Consider the following 22,556-nt stretch of genomic DNA (forward strand, 5'->3'; position numbering starts at 1 on the left):
GCGTTTATCGATGCAGTATCACACATGTCAAATTTATTTTGCCAATCACAGCATCTCATTAAGGGACTTCCACGTTTTATTAATCACCCCAATGCAAACTCTTCCACTGTTTTCCCATATGATGAATGAAGCACTTTACGCATATACAAAAATGCTTAGAACCATTTTTCTTTGGGGAAGGGACTGGAATAGTACAATCTTAATTCATGTTAAGAAAGGAAAGAACTCCTGTGCAGACTGCAAAAAATATACTACTTCCTAGTTTCCTATCTTTTATAAATTTCACGATGGCTCATAGGAACAGAGTGTCCCAAAATGAAGGGGGAAAGAGAGGAGTGCACTCACCTGCTTAACCATACTAGGGATTCAAAACCGTTCTGAAGAGCAATTAAGAATGGGAAGTAATTACTGGCCTAGTCAGTAATTCCCACACCCCCTCAAAGAATAAAAACAAAGCTCTACCATATCAGGGATTCTTAGTAGAACAAGAAGGATAACTGTGCTCAATATTCTTGAACAGTATTTACTTAATATTAAGATCAACTTAGTTGAAAGTAAGATTTGTGGCAACATGCAATGGTTGACCATTGAATTTCAGTGTGTTCTCAAGTATTATGATGCATATTAACAACCCTAAACTGAAAGATTTGAGATTCCTAAGGAATTGAGATATCTTTCTTAGTTCGAGCTATCAAGTCATATGTCTGTCATTTTCAAATGGTAATACTTCAGTAAGTGACAAGCGACTTGGTTTGTGAAGATCACATTGATAAGCAGGAACGTGATGAGGGTATAGAAGTAGGAGACAACACATAACTGAAAAAACGTTAAAGAGTGAAAAACTAACTCCCCCAAGGCCTGAGCAGTACGCGAAGTAGGACCTGAATGTGGGTTTGCTTGCTGAGGGCTGGAAGCAAGCAAACCAACATCCAGAACCTCAACCTGAGCTACAAATCTTCTCAAAACTCACTAATGAAATAGGATCATTTCTAGCTTGGTACAGAAGTGGAAAGAATCCTCATTTATTCAGCCAAGACAGAAATAACATGATTTTGAACAACAACATTGTGACGCTGCTTAAATTGCCCAAAAAAAGGTTTTCACCTGAACATGCCAGCACTTCTTTTAAAAATTATCAGTTTGGAAAATGGTGAGATATACACTAGATTCAAAGTTTTTACAGCCAATTCTATAAATCATCATATGCTGATGGTCTTTCTTGAAACAAAATCAACCACAAAAGAGTTTGGTGGTACTAAACTCTGCCTAAATTAATTATTTTTCAATTATAGCAGGTGACTAAATCTGAATCAAGTCACTTGGAGGCTCAAGTTTTTACAGGAAAACATGAAAAAGGTTCCATTCAATACAGTTGTCTGATGGATTTTATCAATCTTAGTCCTGTCTACTTTGAATCAAGAAATTCTTCGCTTTCTGCTAAAGTAATGGTTTGGTTCCAGAGCCTCTTGAGTACAATACTGGTGTTATCTATATTTCAATTAGGCAACATGCCAAAGCAACTTCAAGCTCTTTCTTGATTTTCACAATCTGGTTATTCATTGGGAGTTTGACTGAAAAGATGAATCACTGTGGTTAATTCTTTAGTCCCATCTTTACACACAGAATGAATTACTGCACTGTCACCATTTAAAAATTTGCTTCCGCTCCTAGTGAGAGAGGGCAAGAAAGCAAATCTATGTAATATCAACTAAATGTTGCCAGATATTGGTATAAATTATCAAATCTAAAACCTAGTTTTGAAATGAAGATAAGTGCTTTGATTTTATGCCAGGCACCAATTTAGACCAATAACAAAAATTACCACGGCCATCTGAAAACCAATAATTGAAAGACATTTGACTCTGCACTGAGAAGTTACAAAAAATTATGCACTAATTTTTTTCACTCAGACAATAACCTCACCAAAGACCAACCAACAGATACCAAATTGAAAAGCAACAATACTGGGCATTGGTACACAACTGTCACAGGTAAGGGAAGTCACTTAATGAGATGTGCCATGTTTTCAGAGGGGAAAATCCCAAATTACCACAAGAGTAATTGAGCCATACCTTGGTGTATATTGAGGCCGTAATGAATTTTGGCTTGAATAAACATGATTATATGCATTTACCTGGATCAAGCAATTATTTCTAATGTTACTGAGACGGCAGTTTCCAAAAATATTTCTACAGCACTCTTCCATAAACAAATTTACAATATGGAATTATTTTCTTAGACAAACCTATATAACTAATAACGTACAAAATAAATAGCAAACCTTCCTGATTACTAGAATTCCAAACCCTTTCAAAGGAATTTAAACCAATTAAAATTTTCAGCCAACACTTTGCAACAAACAAAATCAAATGTGTGCACAGTACTGTACCACTTACGTCGATAAACGTTTCCATCTACATTAATCTTCACTGAAGTTTTTATCCTAAAATCACTTAAAAGCATCTGAGCCAAAGTGGACTCCAACCACCTGGTTAAGAAAGAATCCCAAACAGATGTTGGAAACAATCTTCTTAATGTAGCTAAACTGGATGTTGGACCACAGATGGTGTCAACTTAACTTTCGTTTACACAAATATGTCTTCACTGGTAATATTTCAGAACGCTCCAACTTTAGTTAATAAGGGGAACGAGAGGACATTGTCACAAGGTAAACAGGAAAACATAAGCCAAAGTGTTGAATGGTGAAAGGAAACCAGTCTTGCATTCAGGTGTGCATTACACACCATCCTCTCTTGAGCATTGTTGTTTGGAGAAAGGCATTTTGCATGCACCAAGTTGCATCAAAATATTAACATAGATAAACAATCGAGATCTAAGGCCCGGTAACTTCATAACATATGGTCTAACTGCCAAGGCGGGCACATAATTTCTGATGGTGAAAGTCATTTCCCCTCTTCTTTTAATTGACAGGTAATGCCAGTGGGTTACAAGTACTGCACACCCCTTTGATTTCACCAAGTCCAAACTATAATAAGTTTCCACCAGCACTCTGTGCATGAATTTGAGACACATACTATAAATGACAACTTGCTTTTAAATGGATGTTAGTTGTCATTAAACTGACAATAACAAAAGATTCTGTGCAGTATTTCATGTTGCTAAGACGTTCCAATGAGTATCTGGAACAAATTAAGATTCAAATGATGCTTCCAAAAGTCCAACAAGAGCTGGTGTTTGTCAGAATTATACTTTAAAAAGCAATTTTTAAATTAGAGGTCACTCACCTTCACAGAATGAACAGTTACATCACACAGCGAACACAAATGAGGGAACATTGTTGGCAAGAAACCATGGTAATCGTTTATGTTGCTCAGTGAAGGAGATCCTCGCTTTCTCTCAAAAAGAGGCCTTTCTTGCCCACGTGAAGGAGAGGGCCCCATTTTTCCATAATCGGAATCATATATTGACTCAGACATACGCATATCATCTCTACGGAAGTCATCACCTCTTAATCGTTCAGTATCATAGTCCTTCCTGTCATAATATCTAGAACTCGACTCTCGAGAGGAACCATGGTCATAATTGACCACTGGATCAGCGTCAGGATCACGACCTTCAAAATTACTTCGAAAGCGCCTCTCTTCCTCCCATTCATTGCGGGAGGTTCTGAAAGAACGATCATCCCGAGGAGAACTGTCACCTCTGCTGTAATTCAAAGATGTTCCTTCATCATTTCTTTTTCTTTTAAGTTGCATAAGAATGTCTGGCAAGGATTCAGGAGTAAGTTTGTCTTCAGGATAGCGGCTCAGTTCATCCAAGTCCCTGGATGAAAGGCCAAAGGTAGCCAAAATATTACTCGCCCTGTCTGCATCAATCTGTTTTTGAACGGCAACTGATGTTTGATTGCGACTGCCTACATCAAACAAGGAAGGCAAAGCACTGCTGAATCGAGAGGGCCCTCCACCTGAAGACATACTTTGATGTCCTTGTCCCACACCTTGCATGTTCACTGCCTGACCCTGTCCAAAATTCATATAGCCACCCATTCGTGCACCCTGGTTCATTCTCCCAAGATTCACATGGACATTTGCAGACTGTGCTGCAGGAAAGAATCCAATATTATGACCATCTTTCTTCATGCCACGACCGTGATCCTGCTGGGCTCTACCCAATGACATTCTGGCACAAGAGAGAGTCTAGTTCAAAACTGGCAAGAGCAGGATAAAGTAATTCTTCAGTGGTTAGTAGATAGCCTTTGTTGGCTCTGTAGAAAGCGGTTTCACTATCTAATTTCGTCTAATAGATGGCTGATGCGAGTAATGGCACAGATTCCTCAGAGAACTTTGCCAGGCTGAAAAGTTAAAACAAAAATGTTAGGTCAGGGATCTCAAGGCCTCAGAAAGGACCATGCATCTCGATCCATCTTCAAAGTCTGAAGTTCAAAACTGGTCTGCAGAAAGACAGTTTAAACAAGATCGAATGCAACATTTCATAGTTGCATGCAAAATCCAATGCAGTGGGATAATTTCTTTGTACTCTATACAACCTCTTAACAAGAAATGGTAAGAATCTCAAAAGGCATGTCGGTGGGAAAACATGGCCAGTGCCAACATCAAAAATGGTAAACTGGCCAACAAACTGTCAAGTAAACAAGATTTTCCAACCCACTCTTATAGGATATCTAAGGCATTTTGAAGATCACAAATAAATTTATAGTAACATTTTAGAATAATACTTTTGTAAATTTTAAGATATTGCAACCATTGCTAGAAAGGGAAGTAACACATGAATGGATGTGTTGTAAGCCACTGAAAAAGAAGAGGTTGTGCGCATATTACAGCACTCATTTCAGACTTGATAAAATGTTTTTTTTAAAAAAGGACCTATCAATGATTTAACAACTCATTCTGCAAGAACATGTCTCTTGAACATATTGTTCAGTAAGTAGTCTGCAATCTAACTTAACTAGTAACAAATAAAAAGTGTGCACAGAATTCAAGGTATATGCAATAAAGGAACAAAGTCAACAAGGACCATTAAAACAGCAACTGGCTTACAAGGAATAGCTGCAATGCTGAAATGTAACTACTGTGCATCCAACCCAAATCAGAACTGTTTGTTGGATAATTACATTTACAACACTGCTGATGTTCAGCACATGTTGTCTTCATGACCAATTGCTTACAAGGAAGTGTTTTTTCCATGAATTTCTTGCACCAGTTGAAAGTTATACATAGAAAGATAGTTACAAACATTTTCATCCTAGAAGTTGTCTGAAATGAAAACCTTACCTCTGCATGGGTTTAAAATCAACCCAAAATTTCAAGACTGAACAACACATCCTACCTTGCTGATTCATGCTTTTAAGCACCAAGTGCACAAGCACTCAAAAGATGGTAGATAAAGCAATGAGAAATTACCACTGTATATTTTTGGACTATTGCCAAAACATCAAAAGACATGAATCCAAACACCATAAAAACAAAGTAACAGCATAGTTTTAGTGGTATTATTCTTCAGAGCAAGGCACCTTGATATAATGTGGAAAGTATCTGAATTGAAGTGGAAACCTTTCAATATAGTGGCATACTCTGCGGAATGAAAAAGGTTTTCTTAAAAAAAGAAAAATTCAGAGTTTGAAGTTTCATAAAAATAAACTGTCTGCACAGCAAACACTACACTTCAAATCTGTTTAATGGTTTTATTCTACAACTTGGTACAATAATGGCATCAATTCCATTCTGTCTTTCAAGCATTCACAGCAAGGTTGGCCCAGCATATGCAATTTAAAGAGCTTTTGTGACCGTTGCAACAAGACTTACCTGCTACAGAACATACTGCTTTGCTAGATAATGAAGAAAAATTGGAGATTTGATAATTTTCTAACCAAGATCAATGTGTGACTGAAATCAGCTTGGGATTACCTATCAATCAGTCACAAAATCAACAGAGAATCAGACTGATTTTTAGAAAGTTATAACTGAAGTCAAATTAGTATGATAACCCATTACAAATGATGGTGGAAGTTGGATCAAGTATGTTTAGGGAATTCTACACGACTGGATGCTCAAAAAGTGTGTATTTTTAATACAAAATATTAGGTTGACAGACATTTTTTTCAAACCAAAATCATATCCAGATGGATTAGAAGCAAGCTACAAATTGTGAAATTTTGTTTGATGAAAATGTGTGAATCCTCCGTTACAAAATTCAACATTCTTTTGGTATAGAAGCACCAAAATTAATAGTTAATTAGGTTGGTAAATAAATTATCATTTAAAATGCAAGAAAATTACTTGTGCACCCCAATGGTACTTGAATTTGTTCCATAACAGTTTACCTGATAAGGACTATGCCATTTTATTAAGAGGAATGTGATCAATGAAAACATTTCAGTTATTGCGGGCATCAATTCAGAGGAACTATTTCCTTTTTCGTCATTAAAAACATTTTTGGGATGGAAAGGTAGCATTTTAAAACAATTCTTTGTCAATACATAAAAATATGCTATTGTGCAATTAATTGCATTTGGGGAATTCCAGCAACATTTCTCAATTGCTCAAGCCATTCTGGAGCCCTACCATCACATACTTTTGGAAAGCCAATGTACAAAGAAATTCAACTGAGGATGAATCTATCAAGTGTCTCTGGCTATGGGAGCTTGGATTGGTAACGAGGAGAAACTACTGGTATTCAATACCAAGAGGAATACATACTTCCTAAAACATATTGTCCATTTTAGCAGGGTTGTCATCTCTAAGATAAGAAGGTTCTCCAGCAAGTTCCCATTATTGCTAAAATAGGTTTGATTTATTAAAAATACAGATCATTTAACACAAAATGGCCTGCTCTCAATTACCAAGTGGTTGATTCATCAACGATTTAACAATCTTGTTTTGTTCAGCACCATGCATAAAGTTGGGACTGACAGCATAGGAGTATTTAAAACTCTTGTCTGACACAGCAATGGAGATTTAACCTCCAGCAGCACCCAAAAAAAAGCAGTAATGATTCTTCATCCAGAGTCCATGAGCAATCTCAGCCAGACAAATAATATGGACTCAAATAGATAAATAGAAAGAAAACTAACATTTTGGCAGATCCCATCATGAGACACTTTCATATTGCTAGATGTTTTGCAGCCACTTTTTCATCAGAGTTGAGAATGGCACCATTGAATGAAACTGAAAATATGCAGTAACCAGAATTTGTGACGCTAATTTTTTTCTTATTCAATTATTTCTTGCACTTCCGTCAACCAGCTTACAGTAGCTATAAGCTTAAAATCCCTATTCTTTTTCCCCTTTCTCCTTCATCAACATTTGCTATTCTCTTTTTAGTTTTAAAATTGAAATAGGAAGCCTAAAAAAATCCAGGGAAAACAATAACTACCAAATAAGACAGCATCTTAAACTTGTATCTTTTCAGAACATTCCATTACAGCAGATGAAATACTTAAAATTGGAATCTAAACTGTATCTTTATTCAGAGATCCTTTGGTCACCTCATTCTAAACCTACAAGTTATTTTGTTTTCTTTTTTAAAGAATCCAACTTGCTTTTTTACCCACTGAGAAACCAGCATTTATCATAACAGAAAAGCTGCTTGGTGAAATCACAAACTCAGTTCCATACCACTTTCCAGTCAACAGACACCTACATTTTAAAATTGTAATGTCAAATACATATCTATATTTCTTTTTAAGCGAACAAGTTAGAAAATCAAAAGTTTCTGAACACAAAGCAAATAAAAAAGTAACCTAAATTATAAAAGGATGCAGTGTGTAAAACCCAGATACCTGGGTTTAATTCCAGCCTTAGGTGACTGTCGTGTGGAGTTTACACATCCTCACCAACCCCCCCATCCGAGTCTGTGTGGGTTTCTATGGGATGTTCCAGTTGCCTTCCACAGTCCAAAAGTGCGCAGGTTAGGTGGTTTGGCCATTGGAAGTGTAGGGTTACAGGGATAGGCAAGGGGGTGCATTTGAGTGGAATACGCTTCAGAGGGTCGGTGTGGACTCGGGCTGAACGGCTTGTTTCCACATTGCAGGGATTCTATGAAGCTGGAGCACAGAATTTCTCTTCAATTTCATATGTGATAAGAATATTTGACATGGTATCACATGCTGAGGTATATAGTTAACTATGAATAAATAGGTCTATGTGACAAATATAAAGCAACATGCCTGCCAATTTCCTTTCCAGCCAAAGAAAAACAGATTATTTCTGCTTTGCAGTATGACCGATGGTGGAAGGCACAAAGGTTACAAACTGAGGTACTTAGGCAGAGAAACTCAATTTCCACAAGGTTATTTAATCAAAATTGTACTGTTTTGAACACCCATTTTAGAGCTAACCATTTTATCAGGTTGTAGAAAAACTGTGCAATTTTATATCATAATGCTGACAGAATGAGTGAGAGGAAGCAACATTATCAAAATGATACAATTTTAAAAGGGGCTCTGGGACCTGAAGTTTAACATACGAATATGCAAAGGAACAAATAAACTAAGCCGTTAAAAATTGTACGGGATTCATTCTTTTCTAATGAGAGTCGTGTGCAAAAATCAAGTCATGCTAAACAAAAATAAGTTCTTCATTTTGCCTCAGCTGACCTTTTTCCTCAATTCTCAGCAACACGTGTGGAAGCTCAATAAAGGGAAACAATATAAATTCTGAATGATACTGGATTAAAACAAATGAATTACAAGATTGCATAAACTCATTTTGTGTTGCTTTGAATAAGGGCGATCAAAATGTAGTCTAATTAAGGTATTTAAATGATCCAATGCAGAACTATTTTTCTTAGTAGGGGAATCTTGAATAATAAGCCATCACCCTCAAAATTACAGCAAGGCCGTTCAGGGGTGATAACAAACACCACCTCAAGACAAATTAAAAACCAAGAGCTGCAAATTCTAGTGATTTCAACAGAGACAGAACTGGAAAATTTCAATCGGGTTGGCAGCATGTGTGGACTGAAACAAAGCCCAATAAAGTCATATTGGACTAGAAACATGAACAGATTTTCTGTCTCCATAGAAGCTGTCAGACCTGGTGAGTTTCTCCAAAATTTTTTAGATTAGATTAGATTACTTACAGTGTGGAAACAGGCCCTTCGGCCCAACAAGTCCACACCGCCCCGCCGAAGCGTAACCCACCCATACCCCTACATCTACATTTACCCCTTACCTAACACTATGGGCAATTTAGCATGGCCAATTCACCTGGCCTGCACATCTTTGGACTGTGGGAGGAAACCGGAGCACCCGGAGGAAACCCACGCAGACACGGGGAGAACGTGCAAACTCCACACAGTCAGTCGCCTGAGGCGGGAATTGAACCCGGGTCTCAGGCGCTGTGAGGCAGCAGTGCTAACCACTGCGCCACCGTGCCGCCCATTTTGTTTTTATATCACTTCATACAGGTAGAGATCTTTCTCAATACAATTAAACATGTAGAAATTTGTAAGATTCTGAGAGGGAGATAAAGATAATCGCCAGATACAATGCATTATCCTCTGCCACTTCCACCAGATACAATGCATTATCCTCTGCCACTTCCGCCACCTACAATCAGACTCCACCACCAGAGATACATTTCCCTTCCCACCTCATTAGCATTCCACAGAGACCACTTCCTCTGCGACTCCCTTGTTAGGACCACACACCCCCACCTCTACCCCTGCCCACCCCCCAAACCAACCCACCCTCCACTTTCCTTTACTGCCTTAAGAGGCGTAAAACCTGCACCTTCAACTCCATCCAAGGCCCCAAATTATTCTTTACACATCTGGCAAGAGATTGCCCTGCACATCCAAATACCTCATCTACCCTGTCCCTTGCTCTCGATGTGGTCTCTTCTATACTGGGGAGATAGGACACTAACTGGTGGAATGTTTCAAGGAACATCTCTGGGACACACACACCAATCCCACTGCCTCGTGGCCGACCACTTCAACTCTCATTCCCACTCCACCAAGGACATGCAAGTCCAGGGCCTCCTCCATCTCCAAAACCAAGCCACCCAGCGTCTGGAGGAAGAACACCTCATTTTCCACCACGGGACTTTCCATCCACACAGCATCCATGTCAATTTCACTAGGTTCCTCATATCCTCTCCCTCCACTTCACCCATGATCCAACTCTCCACCACTCTCGAATTGTCCCACCTGTCCATCTTCCTTCCCAGTTACCTTACCCCCATCCCTATATATCTCAGCCCCTTTTGCACCACACATTCCTGAAGAAAAGCTTATGCCAGATTCTCCTGCACCACAGATGCCGACTGACCTGCTATGCTTTTCCAGCACTGCAGCCTCAACTCTGATCCCCAGCATCTGCAGTCCTCACTGAATAGCCATAAAATGTTTGAGTGACTAAAAAGCCTATTTGTTTTGCTGGAAGGCAGTTCAGGCCCACAAGTGACTTAATACATTGGTAGGATGAATGAGGGAGATCATTTAAATGAAAAAAACTAGAAAAATTTGAGAGGTTTGACAGAAGTGTTCAAAATTTGATGGGGGAAAAAAAATTGTTCAATGATGCAAAAGCCAGACAGCACTGATTTAAGGCAATTAGCAAAAAGACCAGAGGGGAGATGAGAGTGCTCTATTCAGCAAGTTATGAACAGGAATGCACTACCTTAAATGGTGGGGAAAACAAACTTCAAAAAAGGATTAAACAAATAAAGAGAAATATTCACAAGGCTACAGAGAAAGACCAGGGAAGTGAGACAAACTGGTTAACATTTTCAGCCAAAGGCTCACTGGAGTTAATGGCCTCTTCTGATGTCAGTTGATTCTACGAAATAAGATATCTCTCTTTCAAAACTCTAGACTTTGAGATTTCATACCTTTCACATACCTGGTTTTAAATAGGTTTACCTCTATCGCCTTCATTAGCTTAATATGAAATAGTCCCAATTATACATGAACAATACCCAGTTTGGATAACTAATGCTGTTATGGAAAACACCTAAATACAGGGCAAGAATACTGAAGTCACTTGTATATTTCAAAGCCTTTTATCAAAATTACCAAAATGAAATTATCAACATTGATGAACAATTTTTTAAGATCGAAATTTTACTGTAAAGTTTTTATTGATCAATGTGATTACTCAGTCATCAGAATTTAAATCAAAATTACTTTTTGTTAATTCAGTCTGAGACACTCCACAGGTCTATAATACACATTAAACTCTGCATTCTAACTCAAGAGCAGCAAAATAGATAATGAAACAGTGAATTCATGAGTATGTTAATAAAAGTCTAAACCATCAGTTCAATGTAGCAAAACAGTTAAGCATGAATGAGAATGGCAGAATGTGTCGAACTGAACAAATTTGTAAATCACAAAGTCTGAATCTTTCACCTCAACTTGGCTTATTTCTCCTATCTCTGGACAGTGCCAACTTGCTTGGATGCATTCCCAAATTACGCTTCAGCACCTTATCCAACAAGCACATTATTCTTATCAGAACATTCAGTTTGTCAACAGGTAATCTGATAACATCAAAAAACAAGTCTTTTCCGCACCCAGATTCTTAAATGGGTAACCCTTGATTTTTAAACAGTGACACCTAATTCTAGATGTAAACATCCTCCCAACATCTATCCTGTCAAGGTTCAATGGATATCAAACATTTAAATAAAACCATTTTCATTCTTTAAAACTTTGAGTATCAACTCAATCTGTTCAATCTTTCCTCATTATCAACTCCTTTATCCCAAGAAGTTTAGCAAACCTTTTCTGAACTGCTTCCAATGCAGATATATCCTTCAGACAAGAAAATCAAATCAATACTACAGGTGATGACACCATACATTAGTACCAAACCCTCCCTATATACTCCCCACCCCTGTCTACTTACTTATCTGCCTAATTATCTACTGCACCTCATTCCAACTTGTTCTCCTTCATGAACAAGGACACCAAGATCCCTTTGAACGACGGTATACTAAACACTCTCTCCATTCAAATAATTTTGTTTTTATAGTCTTCCTAACAAAGGTGACAATCTCACTTTCCTTCACTATAATTCCATGTCATTTTGTTTTGTCCATTCACTTAAACTATCTATATTCCTTTTCAGTTTCTTTGTTCCCTACTCACTTGCTTTTCTCCATATCTTTACATCTTCAGTAAGTGTGGCTACTATACAGTCTGATCAATCATTTAATTCATTATTTGTAGATTGTAAAGAGTTCAGACCTTTTGCACCTCCATGCAAAACCCCACTAGTTACTGTTTGCCAACTTGAAAATGATACATTCCCAACTTGGTTTCCTGTCAGTTAACTGGTTCACGAACAATGCTAACAACGTCCCCATCACCATTGGGTCTTCAAGGTTTGTGTAAAGATGAGCAGCTCGGGTGTCAGTTGTCACGGTTGTGGGTATGTTTGATGAGCTGAGATGTTAATTTGCTGATGTTTCGTCCCCTGTTTAAGTGACATCTTCAGTGCTTTGCAGCTTCCTGTAAAGCGCTGCTGTACTGTCTCCTCTGGTATTTATTTGTTTCTGTTTGTGCTGCTTCTGGTTGTTGGTTCCATTTGTTTGTTGTAGTGGCTGATATATTGGATCTAGGTAAAGCTGCTTGTTGATGGAGTCCATAGCTGACTGCCACCCTTCTAGAAATTCTCTAGCTGTCCGATCGTTGTGTCGTCCCAGTCGAATTTGTGGTCTTTGTCATCTATCTGTATAGCTACTAGGGACAAAAATCGAGAATAGACACCAGATTACCAACACCATACTCATAGGCATCAGATTTGAGACATGAGGAAACCAACAACCAACTCCTATTCCTGAATGTGATGATACAAAGAACAGTGAATGCACCACAAGTGTACAGGTAAGCCACACACAACAACCAGGTCCTGAATTACAACAGCAACCACTCAAATACATACAAGAGAAGCAGCATGAGGACCCTGTTCAAAAGGGCTTCAACACACTCCAGCACTCCTGACGTACAAAGGGAAGAAGAACACTTCTACAGAGTATTCGCCAATAAGGGATATCCCTGCAACTTCATCCACAGATGCCTAAGACAAACAATGTAACGAGCACATGCCATGACCTAACTCACTATCCATGCTACCTTGCAAAAAAAAAGTTTCTGAACTGACAGCCAGACTTCTCCAACCACTGGGATTCATGACAGCCCATAAACCGACAGCCACGCTCAGGCAACAATTATCCAGGACAAAAGACCCTACATACCCATCATGTGGAAGGCTAATGTAATTTACAGGATTCCATGCAAAACTGCACAAAACACTACATAGGCAAACAGGCAGACTAATAATTTGCATCCACGAACACCAACGAGCCACTAAATGCCACTCATCATCCCTAGTAGCCATACACACATATGTCAAGAACCACAAACTGACTGGGACAACACAACGATCACAGGACAAGCTAAACACAGGACAGCCAGAGAATTTCTAGAGCTATAGTACTCAGCCACAGACTCCATCAAACACATTGACCTAGACCCAACATACCGGCCACTACAATGAACCACCGGAACTGGCAACCAGGAGCAGCAAAAACAGAACCAAATAAATTCCAGAAGAGACAGGTCAGCAACGCTTTACAGGAGCTCCAAAGCACTGAAGATATCACCTAGACAGGGAACGGAACGTATGCAAATCGGTTTCCCCGCTCAGCGAACATACTCACAACCATGACACCATTAGGTCTTATCTGAAATTATAAACTTTTATGTGAATCATCAAATGCCTTCTGGATATCCAAATACATTACATCTGCTGGTTCCCCTTTATTCAGCTGCTTGTTATATCTTCAATTAACCAACACTCCTCCACAAAACATCCTACTTCTTTAATAATCAATTCTTGCATTTAACCATTAGCAAACATTATACTTACTGGCTATCTCCCTCCATGGATAGTTGTGTTACATGCAGTTTACTAATCCAGTGGGATCTTGCCAGAACCAATGAAATTTTGAAAAATTACAACTAATGCAACCCACCAGTTCTTTAAAAACTTAGGATGCAGAGAAACTTATCAGCCATTGGTCCCAGTTGTTTTACTAGTACTTTTTCTCCAGAGATCAAGTTCCCTCCCATCCCACTTTTGCCCTCTTCTTGGGATGCCTTTTGCATCTTTCACTGTGAAGACAGATACAAAACACTTGTTTGCTTTTTATATGTCAGGTAGAAACACTTTAGTGTCTTATTCCTATAAAAATCCCAATCTTCTGACCAACACCAGCCTTTACAGCATTACAGATATGATCACTTAGTTTCACACCATCCTTAGCTTTCTTTATTGTCACCTTGTATCATTTTCCTGTCTCAATTCAGGTATCTTTGTTGAGAATAAAGAAACACTTCCTTAAACGTCTGCCATGCATTTTCTACGCATTTTTTCACACCAACTCAGCTAAATGTATCTTTATACCCTTCTAATTGTTTTTATTAGAATGACAGCTTCAGGCCCAAATTTGTCACCCTTAAACTGAGTTTGAATTTTTGTCATGATCACTTTTACCTAAAAGGATCCTGTACTATGAGGCCATTATTTAATCCTGCCTTGTTACACATTACCCAGATCTAGAACATCCTGCTCTGATACTGTCCTGAATAGATTCTGAACTCATTCTCCATTTGGTATACTTATAGGTCCCTTTTGTCTCAAAAAGTTAGCATTTTGTTGCTTTTCTCCTCTTTCCTACATCATATCCAATTTCCTATCCACCTCTCAACTCAATTTGCCCATCTCATTCTTCATCCCATTTCACAAATCCAAATTAGTGACCTGGAGAAAAGATTGATTAGACAGAAGATAAAACAGTAGGTAAGTACTCAAATTGGAAGGAACTGACTTGTGGCGTTCTACAATGATTTGGTGCTGGGATCTCAACTACTGATGAAATTTATTAATGATTTGGCAACACAAAATTGCATATATCCAAAGATGAAATGTTTCATATTTGTAGACCATTAAAATGTCAGATCAGGTCTGAAAAATAATCAAAAAGGCTAATAGAACAATAGATGTGATAACAACATTTTTCTGAAGTCATTTGAGGGAATAGGAATGGCTTGCTCCCATCTGTTTTAGCCAGAAGACCCAGGTTCAATACTGCTTAGAAGCTTATATACAAAAGCGTACTGCCTCTGATGTAGACTGGTTAGTGTGCATTCATGTTAACCCTCAGCTGCCCTAAATGGAAAAGATCAGTTGCGACAAGGGTATCTAGTGATAAAAAGGCATCCATTAAATCCAGGGTTTAAATAAGACTTGAAAATAAAATCAAGCTGTTCTGCACACCCATCACACATAGCCTGGGGGAAAAAAATGTAGATTTTGTGGAATGCTACCATGAGTTTTAAATAAAGATTTCCAACTTAATTAACTAGATATTTTATTCTGCTAGCCCAGAGTCGATCAGGGAAGAGGGCAAGTGGAATGAGTTAAAATAGACTGGCCAAGATCTCAACCAGTGTGCTCAGGGATGAAAGAACCCTTTCCTCTTTCGGTCAGCCTTCTTTCTCTCTCCAAGATATTTTCTACTTCCACATTGATTTCCGTCCCTTGCCCAGATTTCCCTTCTTCTTAAACACACGGTGCCATCAAGCTTCCCCACTCCTCACCCCACAGCTGCTGGCTCTCACTCAGGCTTTAACCATGTAACTCCTGAGGCCTTCCCAAGTCCCAGTCTCTCCACTCCACCATTAATTTCTTCACTATCCATTTCACTGGCTCCCAGTTGCCTCTTGTTTCCCGGTTGGTGGTGGGGGGTTACTGATGTCCCTGATCTTCTCCAAGTCCCCTGTATTTCACTAACGGCCTGGGGTTATATTTCAGCAATATTTATTGAGCGGGTTTTGATTTGTTTTCTTTCTTTTGCGGTGTTTATTTTCCAGCCCCTTTCTCTCCATCGACACAAACAAAATGGCGCCGGCTCAGCCAGCGACAAAATGACAAAGCTCCGCGGCTCCAGGGGGAGCCGGACACGGCGGCTGCCCGCTCCACGCCAGAGGGCCGGCTCCGAAACGTCTCCGCCCTTTCCTCCCTCCACCCCGCGCCCGCTGGAGACAGCCGGCAGCCCCTCGGCTTTCTGCTCCATTTCGTTTCGCCGTTCTCCTCCTCCCGCTTTCTTACCTCGAGCAACCCGTCCTCCCGAGAAAACGGTATGCGCACGCGCAGCCCATTACCGCCGACCGCCTCCATACTGCGCGCGCGCGCGTGGCCGGCTGCCTCCATTCTGCGCACGCGTGGCAACTCCTCCCCACACACAACTGGTGTTGGGCTGGAATGGACAACCTTTACAAAAAAAAATCACATAATGCCAGGTGATAGTCCAGCAGGTGTATTTGCAAGCACTAGCTCTCGGAAATGCTTTAAAAAAGCTAGTGCTTCCAAATAGACCTGTTGGACTATCAGCTGGTTTTGTGTGATCTTTAAGTTTATACAGCTATCCTTCGTAGCCACACACTCAGGTGGCAAGCAACATGAGTTCGACAGGGACAACACCACTATTATAGGGCAAGCCAAACAGAGAACAGCCAGGGAATTCCTAGAGGCATGGCACTCATCCACAGATTCTATCAATAAGCACATCGACCTGGACCCAATATACCGGCCACTGCAGCGGACAGCTGGAACCGACAACCGGAAGCGGCAGAGACAGGCCACTATAAATGCCGGAGGAAACAGCACAGAAGTGCATCACAGGAGGCTCCCAAGCACTGAGGATGTCACCTAGACAGGGGACGGAACGTCTGCAACACAAATTCCCAGCTCGGCGAACAGAACCACGACAACGAGCACCCGAGCTACAAATCTTCTCCCAAACTTTTAAGTTTATACACTCAGATCCCGGCAACACGCATGCATTCTCCCCTCCCTCCGTCTCGGCTGCCGTGACCGGGCAAAATAAGCATGCGCCTTTTGGACTGATACTTTTGCCAGGCCGCTTTAATACATTCGAAAATTGCAGGTCTCGAGGCAGAGTTCTCCAGCTCAGGTATTCACAAATATATTTAAAAATATGATTACTTATAATCAACACAATGTCATTGATGCTTTAAAAATGTATTTAATTCCTGGAATTAATCTACATAAAGAGCAGTTCAGCATGGAAACAGACCCTTGGGTCCATGTCAAGATTAGTGTGGTGCTGGAGAAGCGCAGCAGGTCAGGCAGCATCCGAGGAGCAGGAAAAATCAACGTTTTGGCCAAGAGCCCTTCACCAGGAATTCAACGGCACCACTCTAATCTTGACTCTGATCTCCAGTATCTGCAGTACCCACTTCCTTTGGGTCCATGCGGATCAGATATCCTAAACTGATCTAGTCCCATTTGCCAGTATTTGGCTCCATATCCCTCTAAACCTTTCCTATTCATATATGTATACAGTTGCCTTTTAATGTTTCAATTATCGAGAAGAAAGTGAGGACTGCAGATGCTGGAGATCAGAGCTGAAAATGTGTTGCTGGAAAAGCACAGCAGGTCAGGTAGCATCCAAGGAACAGGAAAATCGACGTTTCGGGCATCAGCCCTTTGAAGAAGGGCTGATGCCCGAAACGTCGATTCTCCTGTTCCTTGGATGCTGCCTGATCTGCTGCGCTTTTCCAGCAACACATTTTCAGCTAATGTTTCAATTATACCAACCTCCGCCATTTTCTCGGGCAGCTTATTTCAAATACACACCATCCTCTACAAGAAAATGTAGTTCCTCAGGTCCTTTTTAAACTTGTTCCCCCTCACCTTAAAACTATGTCTTCAGGTTTTGAACTCCCTTACACCTGAGAAAAGACCGTGGATATTCATCCTATATAGGATTTTAAAAGCCTCTATGCAGTCACCCCTCAGCCTCCTATGCAATTGGGAAAATAGCCCCAGGCTATTTCTACCTCTCGCTAAAGCTCAAGCCCTCCAAACCTGGCAACATCTTTACAAATCTTTTCTGAGCCCTTTCAAGTTTAACAGCATGTTTCCCATAGCAGGGAATCTTAGTAAAGGTCAATAACCTTGTAGAATGAGGGGAGCTATATTTCTGCTTATAGTCCAACACGTTTATTTGAAATCACAACCTTTTTGAGTGCTGCTCCTTCTTCAGATGAAGTCCTGATGACACTGAAGGAGCATCGCTCTGAAAATTTGTGATTTAAAATAAACCTGTTATACTATAACCTAGTGTCATGCCCACTAACTAACACAGGAGTGAATCTGCACAGTTCCTGCCCTTGCTGTTGAATTCATGTATCGCTGAACATCTGAGTGCATCTGGGAAAATTAACAAACAGTGAAATTCACAACTGATCTTGGAGGAACCTGTTTGGCAGAGGTCACAGCACAGAAGCAGATAAGTGAATATTTTTAAGTGTGGCGGACATAAAGTCGGCAGCAGTGAGTAGAGTCAGTTCTTTCTTGATTATATGTTTTATTGAGATATGTCTCTTGATTAGACTTAAAAATATAAGCCATAAGTATTAAGTTAGCCTGGGGCAGTGTTTTTTAGAGGAATAAGACAGTGCTATTATCTGGGTCTGTAAACTGAAAGAAGCAAAAATGGCCTTTAGTAGAGTGATATGCTCTTCTTGTCGGATGTGGGAATTTAGGGAGAGTTTACGTGTTACTGAGGATTATATCTGCAATAAATGTCATTGGTCATGAATCCTATCAGATCGAATGGATCGGTTGGAGAGATGGTTAGAAGCAATGAGGAATTTACAAGAGCAAGGGGATGTGATGGATGGCAGTTATGGAAAGGGAAAAAAATTGCAGTTACAGTCATATAGATGGGTTAACTCCAGGTAAGATAAGAGAGGTAGAGCAGGAGTCTTCTGTGGCTATCTCCATGTCAAACAAGTATGCTGTTTTGGAAAATGTAGGGGCTGACGGATTCTCAGGGGAATGTAGCACGAACAGCCAAGTTTCTGGCATCGAGACTGGCTCTAATGCCATGAGAGGTACGTCGGGTTCCAAGAGATCAATTGTGTTAGGGGATTCTCTAGTCCGAGGTACAAAGAGACATTTCTGTGGCCAGCAGCGAAAAATCAGAATGGTGTGTTGCCTCCCTGGTGCCAGGATCAAGGATGTCTCAGGGAGGGTGCAGAATGTTCTCAAGAAGGAGACGGACCAGCAGGAGGTCATTGTACACATTGAAGCCAATTGCATAGGAAAGCAAAAGGATGAGATTCAGAAGGGAGAATATAGAGAGTTAGGCAGGAATTTAAGAAGGAGATCCTTGAGAGTAGTAATATCTGGATTACTCCTGGTGCTGCGAGCAAGTGAGGGTAGGAATATGAGGATAGAGCAGATGAATGCATGGCTGAGCAGCTGGTGAATGGGAGAAGGATTCACATTTTTGGATCATTGGAATAACTTCTGGGGTAGATGTGACCTGTACAAGAAGGACATATTGAACCTGAATTGAAAGGGGACTAATACACTGGCAGGAGATTTGCTAGAGCTGCTCAAGAGGATTTAAACTAGTAAGGGGGGGGGGGAACCCAGGAAGATAGTGAGGAAATATTTAAATATGAGACTGGTACAGTGAGAACAAAGACAAGTCAAACAGTCAGGACAGGCAGGGACAAAGCAGAGAACAAGTTAGGACTGATAAATTAAACTGCATTTATTTCAATGCAAGTGGCCTAACAGGGAATGGAGATGAACTCAGAGCATGGTTAGGAACATGGGACTGGGATACCATAGCAATTACAGAAACATGGCTCAGGGATGGGCAGGACTGGCAACTTAATGTTCCAGGATACAAATGCTATAGGAGGGATAGAAAGGGAGGCAAGAGAGGAGGGGGAGTGGTGTTTTGGATAAGGGATAGCATTACAGCTGTGCTGAGGGAGGATATTCCTAGAAATACATCCAGGGAAGTTATTTGTGCGGAACTGAGAAATAAGAAAGGGATGATCACCTTATTGGGATTGTATTATAGACCCCCTAATAGTCAGAGGGAAATGGAGAAAAAACTAATAAGGAGATCTCGGTTATCTTTAAGAATAATAGGGTGGTTATGGTAGGGGATTTTAAGTTCGCAAACATAGACTGGGACTGCCATAGTGTTAAGGGTTTAGATGGAGAAGAATTTGTTAAGTGTGTACAAGAAAATTTTCTGACTCAATCTGTGGATGTACCTACTAGAGAAGGTGCAAAACTTGAGACTGCCTCTTGGAAAATAAGGCAGTGCCATTGATAGAGGAATTAGTGGAGGAGTATTTTGGGGCCAGCGACGATAATTCTATTAGTTTTTAAATAGTGATGGAAAAGGGAAGACCAGATCTAAAAGTTGAAGTTCTAAATTAGAGGAAAGCTAATGTTGACGGTAGCAGGCAAGAACTTTCAAAAGCTGACTGGGGGCAGATGTTCACAGGTAAAGAGACGGTTGAAAAATGGGAAGCCTTCAGAAATGAGATAACAAGAGTCCAGAGAAAGTATATTCCTGTCAGGATGAAAGGAAAGGCTGGTAGGTGTAGAGAATGTTGGATGACTAAAGAAATTGAGGGTTTGGTTAAGAAAAAGAAGGAAGCATGTATCGAGCATAGACAAGATAGTTCAAGTGAATCCTTAGTAGAGTATAAAGGCAGTAGGATATACTTAGGAGGGAAATCAGGAGGGCAAAAAGGGGACATGAGATAGCTTTGGCAAATAGAGTTAAGGAGAATCCAAAGGGCATTTACAAATACATTAAGGACAAAAGGATAACTAGGGAGAGAATAGGGCTCGTCAAAGATCAGCAAGGTGACCTTTCTGTGGAATCGCAGGAGATGGGGGAGGTAATAAATGAATAGTTTGCATCAGTGTTTATGTGGAAAGGACATGGAAGGTATAGAATGTTGGGAAATAGATGATGACATCTTGAAAAATGTCCATATTACAGAGGAGGAAGTGCTGGATGTCTTGAAATGCATAAAGTGGATAAATCCCAGGACCTGATAAGGTGTTCCCTAGAACTCTGTGGGAAGCTAGAGAAGTGATTGCTGGGCCCCTTGCTGAGATATTTGTATCATTGATAGTCACAAGTAAGGTGCCGGAAGACTGGAGGTTGGCAAACGTGGTGCCACTGTTTAAGAAAGGTGGTAAAGACAAGCCAGGGAACTATAGACCAGTGAGCTTGACTTCGGTGGTGGGCAAGTTGTTGGAGGGAATCCTGAGGAACAGGATGTACATGTATTTGGAAAGGCAAGGGCTGATTAGAAATAGTCAACATGGTTTGTGTGTGGGAAATCATGTCTCACAGACTTGATTGAGTTTTCTGAAGAAGTAACAAAGAGGATTGATGAGGGCAGAGCTGTAGATGTGATCTATTTGGGCTTCAGTAAGGCGTTTGACAAGGTTCCCCATGGGAGACTGATTAGCAAGATTAGATCTCATGGAATACAGGGAGAACTAGCCATTTGGATACAGAACTGGCTCAAAGGTAGAAGACAGAGGGTGGTGGTGGAAGGTTGTTTTTCAGACTGGAGGCCTGTGACCAGTGGAGTGCCACAAGGATCAGTGCTGGGTCCACTACTTTTCGTCATTTACATAAATTATGTGGATGCGAGCATAAGAGGTACAGTTAGTAAGTTTGCAGATGACACCAAAATTGGAGGTGTAGCGCACAGTAAAGAAGGTTACCTCAGATTACAACAGTATCTTGGTCAGATGGGCCAATGGGTTGAGGCGTGACAGATGGAGTTTAATTTAGATAAATGTGAGGTGCTGCATTTTGAGAAAGCAAATCTTAGTAGTACTTGTACATTTAATGGTAAGGCCCTGGGGAGTGTTGCTGAACAAAGAGACCTTGGAGTGCAGGTTCATAGCTCCTTGAAAGTGGAGTCGCAGGTAGATAGGATAGTGAAGAAGGCATTTGATATGCTTTCCTTTATTGGTCAGAGTATTGAGTACAGGAGTTGGAAGGTCATGTTGTGACTGTACAGGACATTGATTAGGCCTCTTTTGTAATATTGCATGCAAATCTGGTCTGCTTCCTATTGGAAGAATGCTGTGAAACTTGAAAGGGTTCAGAAAAGATTTACAAGGATGTTGCCAGGGTTAGAGGATTTGAGCTATAGGGAGAGGCTGAACAGGCTGGGGCTGTTTTTCCTGGACCGTTGGAGGCTGAGGGGTGACCTTATAGAGGTTTACAAAATTATGAGAGGCATAGATAGGATAAATTGACAAAGTCTCTTCCCTGGGGTGGGGGAGTCCAGAATGGAGGGGCATAGATTTAGGGTGAGAGGGGAAAGATATAAAATAGACCTGAGGGGCAACCTTTTCAAGCGGAGGAATACATGTATGGAATGAGCTGCCAGAGGAAGTGGTGGAGGCTAGTACAATTGCAACATTTAAAAGGCACCTGGATGGGTATATGAATAGGAAGGGTTTGGAGGGATATGGGCCAGTTGCTGGCTGGTGGGACTAGATTGGGTTGGGATATCTGGTCGGCATGGACAGGTTGGACCAATGGGTCTGTTTCCAAACTGTACATCTCAATAATTTCTGACTTTGTCCACCCCAGTCCAACCCTCCACGTCACGGGTACATTTCTAATCAACCTGTTCAGAGATTCAGAGATGTTAAATCACATTTCTGCAGCATGTGGGACTTG

The 22,556-nt window shown here is 40.5% G+C and overlaps 1 protein-coding gene across 3 annotated transcripts in view; it reads right to left on the minus strand.

The window, feature by feature from the left end:
- The window catches only part of LOC140492258 (matrin-3-like), a 53,749-nt gene extending 37,579 nt beyond the window's left edge, over nucleotides 1-16,170 (minus strand). For 2 of the 3 annotated variants that reach the window (XM_072591192.1, XM_072591190.1), the window contains exons 1-2: nucleotides 16,103-16,170; nucleotides 3,246-4,312 (exon numbers count right to left, since the gene is read on the minus strand). In XM_072591192.1, coding sequence (XP_072447293.1) covers nucleotides 3,246-4,139 — 894 coding nt within the window. In that variant the 5' untranslated portion in view covers nucleotides 4,140-4,312; nucleotides 16,103-16,170. Of the gene's footprint in view, nucleotides 1-3,245; nucleotides 4,313-12,174; nucleotides 12,670-16,102 lie in introns of all 3 variants that reach the window. The other variant, XM_072591191.1, reaches the window with a different exon arrangement.
- Nucleotides 16,171-22,556: the final 6,386 nt, after the last annotated feature.

This window comes from Chiloscyllium punctatum, chromosome 20, assembly GCF_047496795.1.
Source record: "Chiloscyllium punctatum isolate Juve2018m chromosome 20, sChiPun1.3, whole genome shotgun sequence".
NCBI classification, from domain to species: Eukaryota; Metazoa; Chordata; class Chondrichthyes; order Orectolobiformes; family Hemiscylliidae; genus Chiloscyllium; species Chiloscyllium punctatum.